This window comes from Stegodyphus dumicola, chromosome 11 (genome assembly GCF_044657685.1).
Source record: "Stegodyphus dumicola isolate Sdum_Otavi_A_Nest chromosome 11, ASM4465768v1".
NCBI lineage: Eukaryota > Metazoa > Arthropoda > Arachnida > Araneae > Eresidae > Stegodyphus > Stegodyphus dumicola.
The window spans coordinates 83,265,687-83,290,206 of NC_140778.1; the positions used below are offsets into that span (position 1 = coordinate 83,265,687).

General features: G+C 29.8%; 1 protein-coding gene across 2 annotated transcripts in view; it reads left to right on the top strand.

Moving 5' to 3' along the window:
* LOC118195507 (presequence protease, mitochondrial) overlaps positions 1-24,520 on the top strand; it is a 75,002-nt gene that overhangs the window by 23,976 nt on the left and 26,506 nt on the right. The window contains exons 9-16 of one of the 2 annotated variants that reach the window (XM_035366834.2): positions 1,844-1,932; positions 4,355-4,483; positions 6,809-6,922; positions 9,181-9,277; positions 16,647-16,781; positions 19,363-19,501; positions 21,896-22,021; positions 23,591-23,720. In XM_035366834.2, the coding sequence (XP_035222725.1) occupies positions 1,844-1,932; positions 4,355-4,483; positions 6,809-6,922; positions 9,181-9,277; positions 16,647-16,781; positions 19,363-19,501; positions 21,896-22,021; positions 23,591-23,720 (959 nt within the window). The remainder of the gene's footprint in view (positions 1-1,843; positions 1,933-4,354; positions 4,484-6,808; positions 6,923-9,180; positions 9,278-16,646; positions 16,782-19,362; positions 19,502-21,895; positions 22,022-23,590; positions 23,721-24,520) is intronic. The other variant, XM_035366835.2, reaches the window with a different exon arrangement.

Genomic DNA, 24,520 nt, shown 5'->3' on the forward strand with positions numbered 1-24,520 from the left:
GACCATGAAACCATTGCCAAGCAGCCTGGTTTAGGATCAGTTATAAATAAGCATGATGTAATAATACATATGAAGCCAATTGGTTCTTCATAAGCCACTTCTTGTTTTTGTGAGCAAGGATTTAAATTACCTATTGTTGCTGAGTTTTTTTGTGCATTTTGAAAACATGAATAAAATTTGAGACTTGCCTTCTACCAAACAGCAAGCAGTGGATTATATTTAAGGTTATTGCACCCTACCACAAAAAAAGTGTTTATTAATGGATATGATATGGTCAGCTGAATAAAGCCATCAAATCAGTGAAAGCTTAGAACAGCTAATTGCAGAAAATTTGTACTCATAATGTTCTAAACAGAACTTTTAGTAAAATCGGGGGGTCCAACAAAATAGTAGAAATTGAAGAAGGCTTTTTACAAAGTGCAAAAAAAAAACAAAGCAAGTTGAATACTGATTGTTTTTTAAGTAATTAATTATTGTTGTTTATTAATAAACAGGCTTCATTCAGAATTCCATAGGAACAATAGTGCAACTTTGGCAGGATCTTCACCTGGTTTGAAAATAGCCAACTTTCATGGTTAATAAAAGCCAGTAATCAATAAGGATAAAATTTTGCATTGAACTTAGGAAACAGTAATGGGTATTCACTTATTATTCCAAAAAATGGGATGATACGTGAATACCCATTTCTGTTTCCTAAGTTCAATACAAAATTTTATTTTTAATATAATGCTGGTGCATTCATCTGTCTTGAAATTTGTACTTATGAATCTTATGCTTTTAAACAAAATTGAAAAATGAACAACTAAACACAGAAGAAATGTAGGACCAGTGAGAGGGTTCCTTGCTAATAATAAGTCACTAATAATATTACCAACAATATTTTATGTGAAATTATGTAAATGTGCTTGGGAACTTACCATTCAATAAGGAATCTTTCTCTCGATCTTGAATTGTTTGATAGTTTAATATGCTGAAAGAAGTTTAATCAGACAATATTCCTTATCTTTCTTTTTTTGCTTCTTTGTACTGCTTATATAAAAAATTATAATTATTATTATATATATTTTGCTTTTCTTTCTACTGCATATATAAAAAAATTTTATTCTAAATTTTTAAACCATTTTTGTCCTTTCAGTTATTTTTCTTTCATTTCTGCATGGAAGCTAGACTTTATTATTCAACTTTTAAGTAAAATAATGTATAGCTCTCTTTCAAGTTGGCTATTTTTAAAAGTTTTTTTCCCATTATTCATAAGCATGATCCTTTATATTGTTGCAGATTTTATTCAATTTTTTGTATTATTTATTCATTATAATTGTACAGTCAATTTCCAATTAACCAGGCCCTGTCTGAAAAACAAATGTTTATTTATTATAAAGTGATGGAAAATTTTTTGTTAACTGTTGTTATGCAAAATACAACAATATATAAGTTGTATGGGGTAGCTGCAATAATAGATAATTTCATGGTCATTTAATATTTAATTTCTTCATTTCTAATGAATTTTATTCATCCTCTATTTACAATTTGTTCCTTTTGTTTTAGACAGTGCTTTAATTTACTTAATGACATCAATTTATTCTCCATATTAAACTGCTTGAACATACAGGTAAATTGGTAAAGTACAGTAGTTTTCTGTTAATTATAATATGGAGTATTCTCCTCCTTTTTTTTTTTTTTTTTTTTATTTATTTATTTTTTAATTGCTGTCATCTTAACTGATTTTTGAGTTTGGTAAACATCATCCCCAGTATTACTTCAGTTATGCAGGAGTTGATTGTATGTGTATCATAATTTTATTTTTGGAATTATAAAATAATAAACATGTTTGTTGCTTTTGTAGAAGGAAATTGTTGTTCACAACAGGTTTGATCCTATGGCAGCTGTACCTGAGAAACAAACCCTGATTAGTAATAGTTATCTTCTTGAAAGGTTAGATTTTGTTAATCTTTATAATGAATTCATAATTTAATAGCAGCTTTTGCTGAAATATTTGAGATTATGCAATAAGTAAAGATTGCTTTTATATGAAATTACTGTATTTAATTCAGTTTAAACACATTACTTGTCTTAAGATATTGAAAGTGATCATTTTGTAGCATATTGGCTGTTATTTTTTACTATTAAACAATATGTATATCGACTGACAATATAAACAAGGTATTATGAAATATAATTCCAGTTCTCTAAGTATCATACATAATAATTGTTGGCTAACAAAATCATATTAGTTGAAAGGTGAAAAATGTAATTTATAGATGTATTATGAATTGAAATTTTAATTCATGAATTAAAGAGAACCAAATGGTTTTGTAATAATTTATTTACATTATTGTCATATAATTAGTCTCAAACATACAATTGTCTATTAGTTTTCAACTTTCAGTAAGCCCCTCTCCTTGTCTTTTCTTTTACAGTTTCAATTTTTGCTTAATCTCTCTTTTTTTCCCTTTTTATTTCTTTTTTCTCCTGCTGATTTCTTTCATTGTCAAACAGTATGACACTATGCCATATTTTATATTTTTTTGGATAACAAAATTTGTAAAGAAACTAAGCAACTATTATTTGACGATAATTAGCTTTATTTAAAAACATTGCTAGCCAGGTGTTAAGTCATCTTCTTCCATGAAGGTATGATTTTGTATTTTATTTTTTAATGAACTTAGCATTAAGAAATTAATTAAAAGTACCCTTCTTTTTTTGTTGATATTCTGTGTCTTTTATTGGTTATCTCAAAACTATCAACATCTTCCTATTTTAAATCTGTGTTTTAAGAAAATTAAACTTGTCTATTAGCTAATGTAAATGTGAAACCTTCCCATATTTCCATTTAATATTTGGTTTGATGATTGATCATAATAAATCATGCATCAAAACTCACCAAATACTTCACAGAATCTTTTGTGGGTTATTCTTTGTTTTTATGTGAGTCTTGGAGATTTGCCTAGTTTTTAAAACCGTTTGGTGCTTTTGACATTTCAGTAGAGAGGTGGTTTTTTTTTTTTTTTTTTTTCTTGTCATCGGCTAGCATCTGATGCCAAAATCCAGATGCATTTTGTTGAACAAAGTTTGAAACATATCAGTTCACACCCCGACTTACTGGATATGAATCTCCTTTTCTATTGTCATCCTATGAGCCTGAAACTTTTGTATCAGTTCTGCTATAGTAATCTAATAACTATCATTGGCATCCAGTAGATCCTCATCTTTCAATTCCTGAGATCTTACTTTTTTTTAAAATTTTCCAGCTGCCTTTCACCATGATTAAAGATCTATATTTGATGTTCACTCATGCATTCAAATATAGCATTATTTCACATTTAAGTGTCTATATATTATTTAACAAGCTTTTATCACACTGTAGATAAAAGATTTCATACAAGTACACTACATTGTACTTGTATGAAAGCCAATGTATTGATTGCCTAATTTGCTTCCTTTGGATCTTCATTTTTTCTCCCTCTCTTGCTTAGAATGCAGCACACATATCACAACCTTTTACTAAAGAGTTCTCTGCAGCCATATGCTACTCGGTCAACTAATGAATATGAACAAAATGTTCATAAAGTCAAATTTTACCAATAAAAACTTTCAAAAACTTTTATGTGCACCCTATAAAAGAATGTCTGTAAGTTATAATATATGTATAAATAATTTTTTTAAGTTTTAATATTATATATTAAATTATAAGATAGATTTGAATATCGTGCATTTTATAAAGCAAAGTGTTGTATAGTTTTGACTTTTAAATAGCATGTAACTAACCTTAAATAAAACATACTATATTCTGATTTTTATTATGTATTATTTTTTCGTTATCATCAACATTAATTTTTTTTTCTTTAAGTAAACTATGTTCTTAAGCGTTTTTTAATTAAATTTACATGCTAAAACGTTGTTTATTGCTGTAATTACTTTTGCACAAGTTGTTCAATTTAACTGTCTTGTAACATTTGCTAACAGTTTATCTAGTACTTCAGATTTCTTATAAATTTTCACGTTAGAATGCCAATTTAAAAAATCTGGAAATGGAAAACAGTTGATAGTTCTGAAAAGCTATTATTTCCATATGATTGTGGTGAGAGCCATTTGAAAAAATTAAATTTCTTTAGACTTCTTTTGACTAAACTTCTTTGGAAGGGGGGGAGAACTTAATATTTTATTGCAACATCATTTAATGAGAACAGTATCCTTTAGCATTCATATGTAATTCTTAATTTTCTATCAATTATTTTTGCATAAAACTTATTATATATTCAATTTTTGTATCTTAAACTATTTGTTTTTATACTATTTAAAAATTCAGTATTTGCAAATATTTTAATGTATGAGTTTTCTTATATTTTAATTACAGAGTGACCAACACACGTGAAAATTTTGCTCTAAGTATACTTGGAAATTTGCTCACTGATGGTCCTAATTCACCATTTTATCAAAGCTTATTGGAGTCTGGGATTGGGCCAGACTATAGCCCTGGTACTGGGTAAATGATAGTTTTTCTCACACTCTTAACTTAAATTAAAAAATATTTTAAAAAGGTTTAAATACTATAGATGTTTGTATTTAAGAAAGCAATACCATATATGATATGATGCAATAATATAAATATATTAAAATGTTACCGATAATAAAATTTTGAAGCCAAAATATTCTACAGTCTAAATCTTTATGGTTTCTGAAGTACAAGAGTAATAATACATGATTGTACTATAAGGTATTTTGATTTACTAAAATAGTTTATATAAATTGCTATCCCAGTTTTTTATTGCTAATATGAAGCTAATGAATTGCATGTACAGAGGCTGTTTGCTCATTTTTTAACTGCAACTAAATTTTTGGAAGTGTAAATTATCATCTGCTACTTGACAATTTTGTTTTCATGCGAAATATCACTTTTAAAGAAGCCATGGATGGGACAACTATATTTGCTCTTTCCAAAGAAAATTATTCATATTTAGTTAATCAAAAATGTTGTGAAAGCCATCATTTTCTATATCTAAAGTAGCGATGCATGATACTATCAATAAGAAAAAACAGAATGTCTTTTGGTTCAAAGAGATAAATTGTACAAATTGCATATTTGAAGGGAAAAACAGAATGTTTCGAATGTTGCAAAGTTAAGAACTTTAATGTTAAAAGAGAATCTGTGAAATCAAAGTAAAGTTGCATAATCATTAAAATGCTTAGTGTCAACTGTAAATAAAGGGATTAATACTGATTTCAATCTTAAAAGGAAAAAGAAATATAATGTGCATTGTCTTTCTCCCCAACATACAACCGAAAGCAGAACACACTGCAGAATTCTCTATGAGAAACAATTATTCAGACAAAAATGGGAAAATGTTGTCACAGTAATTGAATCTTGGGTATATTCAAATGACTACAATAGAAAGAGATCCATTTATTATCATCAAAAAGAAGGGAAAAAAATCTTAGACCATAATTTAAAGAATCTAAGGAAGTTTTTAAAAATGATTTATGGTTGTTGCTGATTTTTGATACAATGATATAAAAAATTTTTGATATAAAAATTAAACAAAGTGCAGAAAACTGTTAAGATCAAATCCATATATTAAAAAGAACATATTTTATACCCAATTTTCAAATATAAAATATTTTCTTTTTACCTACAGTGACATCAATCAATAGAACTCTATCAAGACAAAGCAAGCAGCCACACTTCAAATTCCACTGTTAATTTCCTGGAAAAAATGGAACAACAATCGAGTATCAAGGCCATAGCCTTTACTCATATTCCTACTAAATCTCCTGACGTATAACCTACGGATTTCTGTACTTTTGTGCTCTTAAAAAGTGAATTGTCCAAACGTCGACTTACAGTCCTCCTTAGACTCTGGAAAGCTGTTCAAGAGGAATGGATTAAAATACCTCTTTTGGTACTAAGAAAGGCTTTATTTTCTTGGAAATTACAGTGTAGAAAAATAATGAAGGATAAGAGGTATCAAATGGGACATTTAAAACAAAAAATATTTCTGTAAATACAATGAAAGTCATCTAAAAAATATGCGAATAGCCTCTATAGGTACTTTAATTTTTTAAAACTCATCATTATATACTTATCTGTTTTTTATATACACCCTAAAAATCCTTTTTAAAAATATTTTGCTGTATTTATAGTGCAAATTATACATAAAGATTTTCCTCCTCTTTTGTTTTATTGTGTAATTGATCTGAAGATATCTACTATTGACACTTAATTTTCAAATTTTGTTGCTTCAACATGTAGCTCTATGGAAAATTAAGTAGCATGCTTTACGATCAGCAAGAGGTGTAACTAAGATGAATATTGTCAACCAGTGTAAGGCAAAGTGAAAACATTTCAAAATAAATAAAATAATAGAAACAGTAACTTATTGTGGTTTTTAGTTAAATAAAAAAGTGCAATATTAAAAATATTTGTGCTATAAATCCTCCCTTTGTGTTCTTTGATTTGAAACTACAAAAATATCCTATATCCGTTGTCCATGTAAGAATATAATTTGAAATTAAATATCCTTCTATTATTAATTAGCTAATATTAATTATATATTAGTACTAAAACAGTTATCTTCATTTTAATAATTATTAACTTCCCATTCTTTAATAATAAAATTATATACTTATTATCATATAGGGAATAATTATAAAATTTCATGTATGTGTATACATTTAAATCTAAATGAGTGCATTTTTATTCTAGCCAGTACCCTAACTGAAAGCATGAATTCAACTTTAAATAATTCCTTAGTATATTGTGTGTAATGATGTTTCATTATTTAGTATGTTTTCTGTTTTAATACCCAAATAGTTATGATGGATCTCTGAAGCAGAGTATATTTTCTGTTGGCTTGAGAGAAATTGCTGAGAAAGATATTGGATTAGTAAAGGAAGTGATTGAATCAACATTTGATAATGTTATAAAGTAAGTATTTTTACTTAGTTCAAATGTTCTAGGTAAAAATGAAACATTGCATCAGTAGTATGTGTGTCTTCTTTATAAAATCCGAAGTGGTTTTTTTTTTTTTTTTTTTTTTTTTTTTTTAAAGTTTTGGAAAGAAGTTCTGCATTTATGATATCTAATACGAAATCTTATTGCTTTTAAATTGAAAGTAAAGAATACACTTGAAGAATATGATTAAATTTTATAGGAATTGGAATTTCTGTTCTTAAATGCCTGGTACATTGTTAAATTTTTAAAAAAGGATACATTTTGATATTGGCTACCCTGATTAGTATAGTGGTTAGTGCTTCTGGGTCACTGGACTTGGGTTAAAATTCTGGAGAAGGTATGGATATTTGTAAGTGTATTGTATGTGTGCAGCATGGGGCACTCAAAATACAAAGGAAACCGAAATTTCTCAGAAGTGGTTTGGTGGTAGGAAAGAGGTTGGGAGATTTTTGGACTGTCCCCAGGGATGCTGTTCAAAAAAATTGAGGCCGAGCTGGACAAAGTTTTGTCAGCTATGTGATACCCAAAACTCATACCAACAACAGTCGCAGTCTTGTGCTTCTTGTCATGATAAAATTTGTGGACTTATTCTAATTTGGTCGGGCAAGTGAGATAAGCCACAGCGATACTCAATTGATTACTCATATTCATCATAATAATATTAATACTGTTGATATTTGTCCTGATAATCACTAGCTACAGCTACTATTCCATTAAAACAACTGGTACAGAAAATCCTGGATTGACGAGAATATTTAAAATCTGTTTTTGCTACTGTAACCTCTCATTATAACATCTTTTTTCTCTGTCATTTATGTTGATGTGATTTTAATATTTGATAGGTAATTCTTTATGCATGTAATGATCATAAAAGTAAATTTTATTTCTGTCCTTTTGACTTTTGAACATTTGTAAGTTTTTGTGTTTAATATAAGTAATTCTTTTTAAGTTTATGCAATAAAACAAAAAATTGTACAAAGTTGTAAAGGCCATTAGAATTGATTATGTCATATTATTGGACATTAGTAAGTCATAATTGTTACGCTTAAAATAAAAATTGTTTTACTATTTCTATCTTTTAGCTGAAGATTTTAAACTTTTTTTTATTTTCTGAATTTGTTACAAATGGAAAGAGAAAGAAGAAAATAGCTCCTGATTTATTTAAATCTTAATGTCTTAAATTCCATAGCCCCTTTATTTATTTTAAGACTTGCTGGGAGTCTTAAAGTATCAGTCTGAGAAGATTTTGTGAGAATGCATATTTAGCCAAATTTTTAAAAGCTAATGTACCACAAAAATCATTTGACTACTTAGTATAGATTTATTTCTATGAATAAAGTTTTGTGTTATGTTTGATTTTTTTTTTTTTTTTTAATTTTTAGTCATTTGTAGTTTAACATTTATCAGATGCATCAGACTGAAAAAGAATTTAATTTTTATAATGGCTTCAAAAGAATATTTTAAAAGAGGATATATTAATTGTACATTAACATTCTTTCCTTAAACTTTTAAAAAATATTAGGAAAGCTAATAAAAATCGAATCTATTAAAGCAGTCATTTAGAAGCTAAACTTATATTTGTAATTATTTAAAAATTAATCTATACATAAATTCACAATATAAACATTAAATTATTGATAAAGAAACTGCCTGCTATTGATAGCAGGTATTCTGCTGAGATTTTGTTTTCTTATATTTTAGTTTACATCATCTATTTGTATATTTTAGTTTACATCATCTATTTGAGTTAAAATGAATAACTTTTATTTAAGATGTTGCTTGTTTTTATTATTATTAGGAATATCAACTTGATTTTAATGTGATCCAGTATATATAATTTTGATTAACCTCTTTGAGTGGATTTTTGAATTTGCTCACTAAAAATCTGTGATTAGACAGTATCTCTCACGAAATTTGGTTAATTACTTATTTTTATCTTTTGCTTTCATAATATTTCAAGATCATTAAAGAAAATAGGATAACACAGTATTTTAAATAATAAATATGCATCAAGTGACAACAAACACCATGACCCACTAAAAATATCATGTTTCTCAGAAGGTTAAAATTAGAAATTAATATGTCTTTGATTTTTTGTATGTTTTTTGTTATAGAAGTAAAAAATCACTGGTCTATTTTAAAATTCAGTATTTATTTATGAATGACAACTAAAATATTTTTACTGTGTTGTAAACAAGGTGTATCATTGTACCTGTAATGTATACTTTCAGAAATGGCTTTCCTGAAGAGAGAATAAAAAGTGTATTACATAATGTTGAACTATCTACGAAACATCGCACATCAAATTTTGGCATACATTGTGCTATGGTGAGTGATTATATTTTATTCCAGTTTATTTTTTTATCTATTATAAAATGCATATATTTATTTGTTTAATACAGTCAAAAGTCTTTAATCCGGAATGATCTATAATTCGAACCTCAAATCTACAAACTTTCTGCGCATGCATCAACACATAATGCGTTAACGCATGTGCATAATACCTTTACGCATGCACATATGTGTCTACGCATGCGAACGGTATATGCTAAGCTAAAATTATCTAATTATCTATTTCGGCTAATGTTGCAGATTGCGTTGTCCCTTAATCTTCTAATTGGATCCGGCTTATTATTTTTTGCAGACTGTTAGAGCAATTTTATAAAAGTAAGCTTGAACTTTCGATTATGTCAAAAAGAATTTCTGATTCTGGAGCTACCAAAGGATCTACAAAGTGAAAGCATGTTCCGATGTCCATCGAACAAAAATGGAATTGCTGCAAAAAATAGATAAAGGCATATCCTTTGATTCTCTAATCATTCCGAAATATGTTTATCAATTTCACGCTGCTCTGGGGGGGGGGATGGAAACGACGACCGCAATGAACTAGAAGTTGATCTGTCAGCACTATCCTTATCTTCAGGGCAGATGTTTTTATTTTATTCAGCCTATAATTCCTTACTAAATGTAGTATTTCATCACGATGTACTTCGTCTTTGATATGATTTAAATCAAATTTCTCGCCATTATAAATATCACGAATACGCATCAAATAGTGTTCTAGTTGCAATTTTCTAATTTCGACTATGCGTAATGTATGCTTTACGCATGCGCGCGTTGAAAGAAATGTTTAATAAAGTAAACAAATAAATGTAAAGCTTTTTTTTTGTAAATTTTGTTACCCTTTAGATCATAATTGCTCTTTATTTCATAAATTACGGTTTCATATTTTTAATTTATAATTTCTGTATGCCATCTTACCAAACTGATGATCTATAATCCGGAAAAATCGATAATCCAGAATCTGTGAAGTCCCAACGAGTCCGGATTAAAGACTTTTGACTGCATTGTTTTTCTTAAATGTTGTTGTTATGAGATGAAGAGTATTATGATGCACATATTCCCAAAAGAAATCACCTGGAAATTTTTATAAATGTTGTAATACTTCATATATATATTGAAAATATATATATATCGTTGAATGTGCTACAAAATCATTACCAATTTTGAGTATGTTTTGGAGGGGAGGAAGAGGAAGTAATTTTTTTTTAGCTGAAAAAGCGGTTAGATGGGGCAGAATGTCCTTATCGTGTATTTTTAGAGGGCCACATCAATTGTTTTTCTATGCGCTATATTTAATTCCACAACACTGATCACAGTTTGATAGCACTTGATGATGAAATCTCCAGTAAGCACACAAAAATAAAACAAATATTTTCTGCACTTGCAATATATAACGTTTGGATTTGTGTATATATAATTTATTGAATACTTTAAGAAAGATTATTAAAAAAATTGTCTTTAGCACATTAGACATTTGAGTTTATTAACACATTCATCATGGCAGTGGTACACCTTCGTCCTCCATGTGCTGAGAGTCCCCCTGTAGTCCTAAATTCCTTTTAATTTTTTTTATTTTACTCTAAAAAATAATAATCAGTTGTAATCAGTAAGAATATCTATAATTATATCAAAACTTATTTTTGTATATGGACATAAAATAATAATAATCGTTAATTTTGCATAAAGTTAGAATTAGTCTAAACTATGACATTTTTCAAAGCAAGGCACTACACATAATACATGCTTTGATGTGCATGGTTTGCATAGATGTTATGTTTCTCATTGAATTTAGTGGGAATACACATGGCATGCTTCCATGTTGGTTGAGCTTTAATTGATGTGGGGGATATTGTGTCATAATATTGGTCTTCCATTTGCAGCATATCTGAAGGCTTATGGTGCATGAAATAATTTCTAACAAAATGATGTACACCTGCATTCACTAGAATCACTTCTGAATTTGCCTTCTGCTGCTTTTAATGTACAAAACATAAGAGTTTAAAAACTATCATGTCCTAATGTTGAAGCACAATTTTTCTGTGTCGTTTTGATGATTTCTGCAACATTGAGTAATAGAAAAGTAGCTAACCAATTCTATCAATCCTGCGTATGTGTTTGTTGTAATCTAGACCAGAGTCTGGTTTGGTGACAGTTTCCACTTTTCAATTCTTATCACCTGAGATCTTCATTTTACCAGAATGTTCAGTTTAAGTATAAGGACATCTCATTTGTCTTTCTATTTCATTGTAACCATATGATGCTGTCTGTTGTTTCACCTTGTTTTAGCTTTTCGTTTACATCTTCTTTAGGGAGGTGTTTTTTTGTTTTTGTTTTTGTTTTGTTTCCAGTATTTCACATAACATTGTCTTGTTTTCAAGGAGCTTATTTGCCATAGGAATACTAGTGTAGTAACTCTGTGTAAGGCATGTGTCTTTTGATTAGAATTTTGTCCATCAAAGCCATTACAGAAATACAAATCCTTGGCAAACATGAAATGGACTTGTGGAACATTATTTTGCATGCACATTTTCTTAATTGTTGCCATTTAATTTGTCAAATACAAGAATTTTGATTATATGCCGCACTCCGCAGAGCGTCAGCAGCATTGAGTTAGCCCTTTTTAATGACTGGTTTGAAAATTCATTCATTAAAGAAGTCATATATTACATACAACAGCAAAACATGAGCTTTAAAAAGTTATCTGAATTCTTTAGAATGCTCTAGTATGGTTACTTACTGTGCTTAAGCCCTCACAACATTGCATCCAAATGTAGAGGTTTTATTCCTTTCACCAAAGTCCACTTCTTTAATCCAACAAATAGATCAAGGAATCATAAAAGCATTTATAGCCTGTTATATACAGGGGTTGTCTACCTTTTATCACCCATGCACCTCTCCCCCCCCTCTGCTAGAAATTCATGCCTTCCCTTCCAAAACTTGAAGCATACTATTATTTAGATAATTTTTTAATGTATTTTATTAATTAAATTGCAGAAAGTATGGAAAATGTTGATAAATACCCAAACTTGAATAAAAGTAGCTTTTTTTTTGTTGTTGTTATGTATTCACAAACTAAAACTAAATACTGAGCAGTTAAATAAAAGGTTGACTATATTCCCCCCCCTTCCTGAAGCTATGAAATTCCTCTCCAGAGAGGAATTCCCCCATGACTGAGAACCCCTCACACTAAATAAAGGAAAGCAAGACGCACTAATGGTGTTTTGATAGCATTTCAACATAAGACACCATTAAAATGATTATACTTGCATGTGAATTCATGAACAGTGAATGCTTGCTGGCCCAAAGTTGTCAACAATTTTAAAAGATTTTCATCAGCAGAAAATAAAGCTTGGGAAATCATGCAAATTGCAAAAGCAACAGATGGCAAAAGATTTTCAGATATGGGAGAAGGAGAGATTAAAGCTTTAGTTAGAGATTGACAATCATGAAATGACAACTGAAGAACTGGATGATCTTATAACAAGAGCTAACTAAGAAAGCAGCAATAGTGAAGACGATGAAGAGCCTTTAACATATAACATAGCAAGTTAAATGACCTGCTAAAAAAAGCATAGAAACTGTCTGATTTTGTAATGGAATTTTATCCAAATGAAGAAAGAAGGAATTACTTTATGAGAGGTATTGAAAAGCTTTGTGCTGCTTGTTGTGAAATGTTTAGTGAGTTGCATCAGATATTATCCCAAGCAAAAATCACCTAGCTATTTAAGAAAATAATTCTATCGTGTATCTACGTATTAAGCAGCAATAGAAATTCCTTTAAATTGCATTTGTTTCATTTTCCCCTTTTAATTGCAATAATATTCAATTATCTATACTTTCTTAATTTGAATTATACCAGTTCATTTTCTTCATAGAAAGTTAACTTTGTGGAATGCAGTTTTGACATAATCTCCATGTTTGGAAAGGATTTACTATACTTAAACTTTCTGCATCACCTAATCCAAACATAGGATCCATCATACCACAATACACAAGTACAAATGCATTCTATATGTAACCACTTGGATCACAAAGCATGTAAAATTTTACACTGCACTTGTGCTGTTTGTCCAGAATATAGTAATGAAAAAGAAGACATCCTTGCCACAAAATTATCATCTCATCTACTGAAAATTCTTTACTTTGTTTATAAATATTTTTAAAATTATCCAGGAGAAAGTACAAATCTTTTACAACTTGTACATCCTATAACCATTGGTTTATTGATCATTGCTGAAGTGCCAAAACCTTAATAATAGTTTGAATCAGTCTTCTGCCATTGTGTGTTTCTAATATTGAATTACTTGACCAGTAGTCTTCAGGATGAAATTTCTTGATAAATTTCTGCTGCAAAAATAAGTCCCAATATTTTTTCAGTATCTACAGCTTCAGTGGGTTTCCAAAAACATATGCAGCTTTTTGGTTTGGCTGTTGATTCATGTATACATTGCTCTGCATACTTGTTGGTTTCTGACACAATAATTTGCATAATTTCTTTAGTGACAAATGAATGAAAAATTGTTATGGGTCTGCACATCTAGGATGCATTATGCCACTAATGAAAAATATCATTAGTCAGCATGTAATTCCTATCAGTTTTACGCCTTTCATAATATAATGTTAAAGCCACATGAGAATAATCGGTTTTATTACTTTCTGAATTTTTTTTATTACTTTGTTATTCAAGCCTGAAGCACACAGAAGTGAATTCATATATGCTCTCATCTCCTTCTGCACTTTCTTCAGTTCAGTGTCATGACTTTCATCTTTGGTGATTGAATCGGAAACATGATCGCTAATTTCACAACTGCTTTTCTGATGAGTCGATGTCATCAGCAAACTCTCTGTCAAATAATATTGTCTCATCAATCAAAGAAAGCTTTCTGTTTATCATTTTTTTTAAAAAAAGTTAAATATTTTTCAGTATCTACAGCTTCAGTGGGTTTCCAAAAACATATGCAGCTTTTTGGTTTGGCTGTTGATTCATGTATACTTTGCTCTGCATACTTGTTGGTTTCTGATACAATAATTTGCATAATTTCTTTAGTGACAAATGAATGAAAAAATGTTCTGGATCTGCACATCTAGGATGCATTATGCCACTAATGAAAAATATCATTTGTCGACATGTAATTCCTATCAGTTTTACGCCTTTCATAATATAATGTTAAAGCCACATGAGAATAATCAGTTTTACTACTTTCTGAATTTTTTTTATTACTTTGTTATTCAAGCCTGAAGCACACAGAAGTGAATTCATATATGCTCTCATCTCCTTCTGCACTTTCTTCAGTTCAGTGTCATGACTTTCATCTTTGGTGATTGAATCGGAAACATGATCGCTAATTTCACAACTGCTTTTCTGATGAGTCGATGTCATCAGCAAACTCTCTGTCAAATAATTTTGTCTCATCAATCAAAGAAAGCTTTCTGTTTATCATTTTTGTTTTAAAAAAAGTTAAAAATTTGTATTATTTGTAAAAAAGCCAATTGCACAAGTACGAAAATTTGACCAAAGCTGTAAAATTTATGCTATTGATGCAATCTTGTAGAAATTCTATGAAAACAAAATAATACAAATATAAACTTTACAAAATATAAACTGAGATGCACTGAAAAGTTAATAAATAAGTCACTGAATGTGCTGCGTTAATAGAGAAAAACCTTGTTTATAGGAGGAGGTATCTCATCAGCACTCAGCGATTATTCTTGGAAGATGATATTTCATTTGTAGCAATGAAAGAGTTAAATATGGTGATGTAGAATAATGTTGATAATTGTACTAGAGTTAAAAGTAACTAACCACTGCAGTTTTTTTTAAACTAAAAGTATGTGATATTTGAATATTTTGATATATATATATATATATATATATATATATATATATATATATATATATATATATGAATAACTTTGGGCATTCATCTATACTTTTAGTTCTATGATGAGAAGTAATATATTTTATCTGTGTACTTTAAGGTGAATTAATATTATCTAGTACCTGCCTTGATTTTGTTTCATTTCTGTATGTATGCATTTTGATCAACACCCCCCACCCCCCAAAAAGAAGAAATATCTGAAAACTTTCAAATTTTATATTACGTCCAAAGGGGCTTTTTTTCATATATACACATTCAAGAGCATTTCAGCAGACAATCCTTTGGGCTAAAGATGTTTAAAAACAGCATATCTTTAGAATTTCCAATAGACAATCTTGCACACTGGAGATAAAAATACTTTTCTCCCCATACTGTGTTGCCATTGCTCATTTTGAAATCATTGAGTTTGCTAATCAAAAGTCATTAAAGTTTTACAAAATAGGAGATAGACAATAAAACAAATTCTAAATTCAGGCTTCCAGGTGCGTGTATTCGGGTGGAAAATTATGTTTTTAAATTTAATGGCTCTAGGTAACATTGTTTTTTTGCAATGCGAGAAACTTACATATATTCATGCAGATTCTTCATTATTTAATTTCTTTAAATATAATACAGGGTGGTAATATTTGATAGCAGCAATTTGGAAAGTGATGCAACGCTTTTAGTGATACAATTCAAAATGCCGTTTCGAGACTAATGACCCTTCTGTGCTGATGCCCTTTTGGATTAAAAAGAAATTCCATAAAATTAACAACTGTGTTAGTTTCATTTGAGAGAGTAAACAGAAAGTGAAAAGTTTATTACTACAAGATTCCATTAATTCTTCAAATGGATATTCACTTCCTTAATGCTGAACATTCAGTTGAATTTGGCAGGTTGCTCATGAAAGCTGCAGAGGACTTAGTTATTCATCTAACCTAGTCTGTAAATTCATTTTTTTTACTAAAGTTTTTTTTATTAATATATACTTGAGGAATATATTACTTACCAAACATATATTTCTGGTATATTCCCTGGCTTTCAAACTTTGTTTAGCCATAATGAATTGAGTAATGTTGCATGGGATCATGAGCATAACACACGATGTAAAAACCTATGCTTCTGATGATTAAATGTTCATTAGAGGCTTCTGGTGAATGCAATTTAAAAGTATTATTTTTTAAATGTTGTTGTTTTGATAAATACATTGCAAGCCAATCATTTCATCAAAAGATAAAGTAATTTTTTTAATGTTTAAGAGAAAGGAAGTTGCAACCTTTTTTTATTATCCATTTAATCCTTTGGATATAATACCAATTTCTGTAATAATAGGTAAAGGAATTTTTAAGGTTTTATTTATATCCAGTTCTTATTCTATTCTTTATATAACATTTGAAAAATTATGCCATAAATTTTTGAAATCTTATGTTTATTTAATATATTAATTTTTCTTTACCCTATGAAAACACTAACAACTGTTATTTTGTAAATAATAGGCTGTTGATTCGATGTGGAATCACAAAGGTAATCCTGTAGTTGCTTTTAAGGTCAATGATCATGTGAATTGGTTTCTTAAGCAACTGGAAGAAAATCCTCTTTTTCTACAAGATAAAGTTGTGCAATATTTTAAAGTAAGTATTTGTTAAGAAGAGTTGAATTGAATTAAATGCTATGGGAAATATAACGTATGAAAATAAGTTGAATCATACTTGAATATGTACTTTCTGTATACATATGTGTGTATGTTTGTGTAAGATAAAAATATTTAAATCAAAATTATAAATTAGCAATTGTTCCTTAATTCATCCTCTCTATTCTAAAAATCGAAAAATCATAATAACTTTTCTGGACTGCATCATTTCTAGATCAATCCATCTTGTAAGGCTTGCATTATGCTGATGACATAGCCAATTCAGAATCTGAAATAAAAATTTCAGGAACTGAAGCTTTACTAACCTAAACCAAAACCTTCGATTGGTAACTCTCCATATTGGACAATTGTACACCTTTGACTTTGGGTCTCTTGCAGTCAAGATGGTGCTTCACTCCCATTGCTTTGTTATGCTGTTAACTGTGTCATTATCTAAAATGTGGTACTCTGTGTAAAATTGTGGCATATGTATTGTACCCATGATGTGTGATGAAAAATATATTTTCAATAATTAGTTCATGTTCAGCAACAAAAATTGCATTCAATTCGGCCATGTCTGTCTGCAGATCTCTTCTTCGAGTGTCACCTTTCTAAATGCACAGTAAAGTTTCTTTAAGTTATAATGCAGAGAACCATCATCAGTCCATTGCAACTTACTGCAAGTCATCATATTACATACATAATGCATGTAATCTAAATTACATTCCTAGTTAATATAAGTGTGGTTTAGAAATCGCTTTTACTTAGGTTATAGTATTATAGAAGAGCAGAAATTGAACTCACATTTTGATTACATTTATACCACATGAAGTAATTATTGAACAAGTTTGATTTACATATCTTTTTTAATTTGATCTATTTTAGTGTTTTTTTAATCTAAACTATTTATTTGCCTTGTGTTATTTCAGTACAATTTGGACTGTGGATTTAATTTTTCACCAGCCTTTATATGATATAAATCAGTATCAGAATTATCAGATTATGTTAACATTAGAATAAACACTAGAAAAAAATAGTTGTAAAATAAACATATTAACATTAAAACTGGTGTTAAAAAAGCTAAACCAATTTTGAAAAGGAGGAGTCCTATTATTATCTTTAATAAACAGTAAGTCCTATTAATGAATTTCTTTCTTTTTATTCTCAGTTTTTAGAAGTTATGACATCAAAATAATTCAGATATACACTGAAGAGCCAAAACATTATAACCACCTACTCAATAATGTGTTGCACGAACTTTGGCCTGCAAACAGTTGCAACTCGCCTTGACATGGATGCCACAAGTTTTTGGGTAGGTAACTGGAGACAGTTTATACCGATTAACTAAGCAGCAGTCATGCAAATTCAAGATATTCCAACTTGGTGGCATTTGAGCTGTAAGCTGCCACACCATGACATTCCAAATGTGCTCTATTGGAGCAAGATCCATTAAGTGTTCTGACTTTAAATGAAATTCATCCTTATGCTCCTCGAACCACTTCAACAAAATTTGAGCCTGTGGCATGGGACGTTGTCCTGCTGGAAGATTCTATTTGCAGTTGGGAAAACTGACATCATGTAAGCATGCAACTGCTCTGCAATTATGTTCAAATAATCTGCAGCTCACAACTAAGGCTCCCATAGTCACCTATGAAAAAATCCCCCAAATCATAATACTACCGCCACCACCAGCCTGTGTATCATCTGCTCTATGGGGGAGGGCAACTGTTTGCCTCGAAGGTGGCATGCCCTGACACAACCACCGATGTGGTGAATGAGAAATTGTGATTAATCCTACCAGGCAACTGTCTTCCACTTATTTATAATCTAGTCTCGATGTTCCCAGGCCCCTGTAGGTGTAGTTGACAATGATGCTTGGTCAACAGAGGCACACAAATGGGACGTCTGTTGTGCAGTCTGATATCCAACAGTGTCTGCTGAACTGTATGTTCTGAAACACTTGCACTTAGACCTGCATTGTATTGGACTGTCAGCTGAGGCTTTGTCTAGTGCTAATTTTCTTGTACCAAGCAGGATAGTCTCAGACATCTTTTTTTTTTCTTTGATGATGTGTGAACATCCAATACCTTGGTGTCTACTGCTGATTTCACTGTCATTTATCCACTTTGCATAAATACTAATAGATTGTGAACAGCCTACCAGTCGTGCAGTTTTGGAGATATTTGTTCTGAGTTTTCGGGCAATTACAATCTGCCCTTTATCAACTTCGCTTAAATCAGCACGCTTTCCCATCACTCACAGAAGTGATTCCTTACCAATACCAATAATGAACGACGTTACCAGCTCAGCTGAAATAATGCCGTGAGAGCAGCAATTGAGATTGTAATCTACGTTAAGGGTATTGTGTCCGTGGGACAGTGACGAGAGTCTGGGGTGATTCCTTACCTTCTTCAGCAGCAATTAAATACCATTCCTACTTAATCATGTGACCTCCATATCGTCCAGACACGTTCATTGAAAAATGTGGGGATGGTTGTAATGATTTGGCTCATCAGTGTATTTAAGTTTTAATGTATCAGTGAATAGATGAAATTTCATAATTTTGTTATTTTGTTTTGCAGAACAATAATCATAAACTCACTCTTATAATGTCACCTGTTGATAATTTTGAGGCTGAGCAACAAGCAAAAGAAAAGCAATTATTAGAATCAACTATAGCAAATTTAAGTGATGATGAAAAGGTCAAGATATATAATGATGGTAATGTTCTTTCCACAATATATACTTAATAAGTAAATTGAAAACTTTGATGCATATTCAGTACTTCCTAAAATTCAAAATTTGAATGCAAAAAGAAATCTTAGTTCTTGAATGTAATTTATTCCTGAAGGTTGTTTGGCATCCAAAATGTTCATAAACAAAAAATATTTTCCCCATAACAATTAATACAAAATTAATCGATCCATTTCCGAACTATGGATAATTGTTTATTTAAACTTCTAGTGATGTTTTGTGCACACATTCATAACACAAAACCAATGGAATAATTAAATCTAAGGCATAAAAACACAAACACATAAAACATGAAATAAGTTAAAAACTTGATTTAATTTTACTACATTGTCCAAAAGACTGTGGTCAACATAAGTGAAAAAATATGAGCAAGAGAAAGATGAGGCATTATTATCTGGTTGGTGTCCTGTTCTGTAAAAACATTAGGCAATGCACTTTCTGGAATGTGTTGTATCGTTTTTTAGCACCTTGCAACTCTGGTTGAGACTCAGCATCCATTTTATTCAAAATTTATCCACTAAGAGTTGTTGTTATTTACTTTTTAAATCTTTCTAAAATGAGACATAGCATTGTTAGAATTATGGCATAGCTTCTTACTATATCAGTGTGATATTGTTGGATTAAATCTTTTCATCTTATCGTATTTTTCATGAATTTTGTGGATCACAGAACTAACAGCATCTTTCATGTTCTTCTGAAGACATTTCTTCCACAAGACTGAAGTCTGACGACATTTCTTCTTTTGTTGCAGGCTTTTTTTTTAAAACATAGTTCATGATAAGCTCATTTTCCCCCCTCTAGTAACTGCTTTTTATTCTTCATTGTTATTTTCAAAACCCTTGATTTTGCCTAGAGATGCAGAGTCATACGCAACAAGAAAGTTCTTATGTCAAAGTGCTGAAAATCATTTCTTGCAAAACAGTCTGACTATAGTTTCTTGCAATCCAAATTAAGGGTCAGATGATTCATTTGCTGTCATGCTTTGTCAGTGAGAAGAATTAAGGAATAATGGACAGTATTAATAAGTTTCCAGATGTTTCTGAATGTTAATTTTTTGCCACAGGTTGTCTCAAATCACCTTGAAAAATCAATTGTTGCCAACTTGAGTATTTGTAACTGGAGACACCACTCATCGTCTGAAATTTACTGACAGTGGTATTCAAACTATTCAAAACTCCGTTTCTGGTCACAAAAATTTATAATGGGATCATAAGGCAAATAAAAGAACTCAAAAGTATGATGTTATATACTTAACACTTTACCAACTGCTAGTGGTTCAACAGAATATGCATGACCGACCAGCTGCAGATTCTCCCTAATAATAAAATGTAGATGATAAAGCAAATGGCAATTGTTTATCGCCATGGCTACCGATTGATAGGCTATTTTTAGGTAGCCCTGAGAAAAAAGCAATTAATAGGCTATCGGTGATAGGCATTTTTTTTGGGGGGGGGCGGGGGGCTTTTTTTTTTAAGCTGTACATTTTTTTAAGTGGCAAGAGGATAAAAGGCAATAAATACCATGTAATTCCTCTAATGTCTGTTTTACATACTTGGAAAGATGGACGAGAAGATCTTTAAAGTAAAAAAATAGTATCTCTGAGGGAGAGTTTATTTATTTATTTGTTTTGCTGGTGTACTAGCAACAGTAAATACTGGGCATTCAGAGGTGGCCTTTTTTTTTACCCTGGAATGAACTAAAATGTCTGTATTTGGGTTTTAAAAGCAGAGAGAAAAATTCTGTTTAAAAAAAAAGAAAAAAAAAAAAAAAAAAGAACTCTGTGTATTCATGCGATCTGGATGCACAAAAAAGGATCAACTGAAACAAACAATTCTCTGAAGCCAAATCTTTATGCTGATGCACTGTATATTAAGAAGTTTATTGAAGCAGGAAATGTATGCTTATAAGCAGAAAAAATCTACTGTTTACTATTTATATTATTTTGATTTCCCATAAAAAAATTCTGTAAAAAAGGAAAAGAAGGAATGTTTGTGTATTCATGCGATCTGGATGTGCAAAGAGGGATCAGCTGAAACAAACAATACTCTGAGGCCAGCACATCTTTATGCTGATGCACTTTATGCTGATGGGTTAGTACATAAGACAGTTTCTTAAGTCTGCTGTATTAAATTGTATTGTCTTTTAAGGTACACAATTTAAAATTCGGCTGTGAATCTTGTACTACTAATTTTTTGGAAATAATTTCAGCAATTATATCATATTTTATTGAATTGCTTATAGTGGTTAAAATTTAACTTGTATACAATTTCGTGGTATTTCATTAGCTCTTTTGAAATAATGGTAATATAATTCTTTGATGATTTAATCTGATTAATTTGAATGATTTTGATTTTGTTGTAGGTTTAGAGCTAGCAAAACATCAAGAAAGCAATGATGCATCATGCCTTCCAAGTCTTCAGATAGATGATGTTGTAAAGATTGCTGAAGAGACTCCATTAAAATTTACCTCACTTGGTCATTACATGAGTATATGCTTATCTTATTTTTAAATTTTATTACTTTGTTATAAATTAAAATATCAGATGTTGTTTATACTGAGAAAATCAGGATATTAAAATATAACAGTGTTGAAATTGTGTTTCCAATTTTAGTTCCATTCATAATTCTATCCCTTCTACTAAGAAAGCCTCAAATGTGCACAGCTTGGGACTTGAAATTGTGTGGAATTTAGAGTTCGGACCTTAAATATAAAATCATTAGATTTTAGATTTAAAGGGAAAAAATTCTTCAAAAGAATATTAAAAGCGTTTAATTTTTGCCTTAAGGGCCCAAGGCCCAAAGGGTTTTTATCCGAAACAGTTGTGTATTAATTAAATAATATAAGATCATAATAATGATTTTAATTCTTATTCTCATCTTCAAAATTAGTCTTATCTTCAGAAGTCTGTTTAGTATCAGAACTGGAGACTTGCTTTGTTCAATAATAAATCGGTTACTCCGAAAACATTACCGTTTTACTACAGGTTTTAAGTGACTTATTATTAACCCGTTTATATTTTCCATTCACCATAGGATCTGTAGTCAACTTCTAATTAGCCGAACCCTGTTCTGAAAAAAAAGTTGTTTGCTATTGCAAAATGATGAAAAAATTACTGTCACTAACTGTCTACATAAAACAAAGTTTTCTATGGAAAATACAAAAGGGAAAAAAAAAATAAATTTAAAGCACCAATAATAGCAGATGTTATGTACCAGATGAATTCTTCTGGAAAAAGCAAAAGGCTTTCTCTTTTTATGCAAATTTGAATTCACTGTCATTCGAACTCTTTTGTAAATATTGTTCTTTAAATGCCTTTTGTAACTTAGTTATGCTTTCTTTTTGTTTTGACTACCGATTTGATTTATGTAACTAAATGAACTTATTCTCCAGATTAAAATTCTGAAAATACATATACATTTTTAATAGAATTTTTCTGTTAATTATAAAACGAGTTATTCCTCTTGCCTGTGTTTTTTTAGCATCATCAGATTAACCATCAGATTTTTTTAGCGTCATCATATCATGATTTTGAGTAACAATAGGCTTCACCCTTTATGTTATCCAGTTAATTGGGAGTTAATCGTAGTTTTATATTTACTTTTCATTGATTTTCCTGTTACTTCAAAATTTGGAGACTAAACATATTTCTTTTACATGAATCCTTCAAATGGCTTATTTTGTTATTTCAGATTTGTAGTGCGTTTCGCTTAAAATCATATGTGAAATTAAAACCCTGAAATAGAAAATTAAGTACAATCTGAATGTTGAATGTTAACTGAAATTTTAGTCTTTGGTTGCATATTTGTTTGGAAAGAGATTTTTTGAGGGAGGAGTACATCTTCATGCTAGTGATTGAAAGCAGATTTTGCACTAAATGTGCTATTGCTTTAAAGAAAAAGGAAAAAAAAAAAAAAAAAGGATTGGTTAAAATTAGGAAAATTCTTCAAATAAATTGATATAAATTTTGTAGAATTTGGCTGGAAATGTTTTACAGTGAAAGCCAGTTTTTATCCTTTTTCTGATTAAGAATTTTTATTTTTTTATTTTTTAAACAGATAGTGTGAAAGTCCAGTTATGTGAACAACCTACAAATGAAGTTGTGTATTTTAAAGCTTTAGTGGATATTGCTTCTATAGCAGAGGAAGATATCATGTTGTTACCTCTGTTTTGCTCTATAATAACTCAGTGAGTGTTGCTAATTATTTCTTATTTTGAAATTTTGAATCTGTTTTCATTGTGCATTCAAGTAAATTAGTCATCTTTTTTCCTTTCTTTTCTTCTTCTTCTTCTTCTTTTTTTTTTTTTTTTTTTTTTTTGTTATTTACATTACATTAGTTATTGGTATTTTGTGTTACACTTATGTTTTTTCACTTTTTAAAAAACCTGTAATTTATTACATCTTCCTTCCTTACTTATTTTAAGTTTTATAGCTCATATATTGTTTATAATACAATGTTGTTTATTTCTGCTTCCATTGTGTAATTAGACAGCTGGTACTGTCTACAAATCTGTTAGATTTTCTTCGAGTAATTTCTTCTGTCTGTGTTCAAAAGCTAATGTGGGACAATATATTTGACATCTTAAAGAAACTAAAACATAATATTATTTTAAACTAAACAATTAATGTATCAGGAGTGCAAATAAGTCTCCATCCTTTTCTTTTTAATCAAAAATTGGGCATTTGCTGTGAAATAACGGTACATTATTTCCCTCTCTAGCTCTCTCTTTTTTTTTTAATTTGCATAGTTTAACAGTATTACATTTTATTACTAGCAAACTTTGGTCCATTTAGTTTTTGATTCCAGTTTTATACTTGAGTAATTGGTAATTAATCAGCTGTTAAGCATATTTTTAAGTAGAACATTTCATTAACTATTTATTTGATAACTCCTTTATAAAAATATTTTCTCACAAAGTTAAATATTTATCAGACTGGTTGCATTAACCCCTTCGCGCTGACTGTCACGTCTACGTGCCAGCAACAA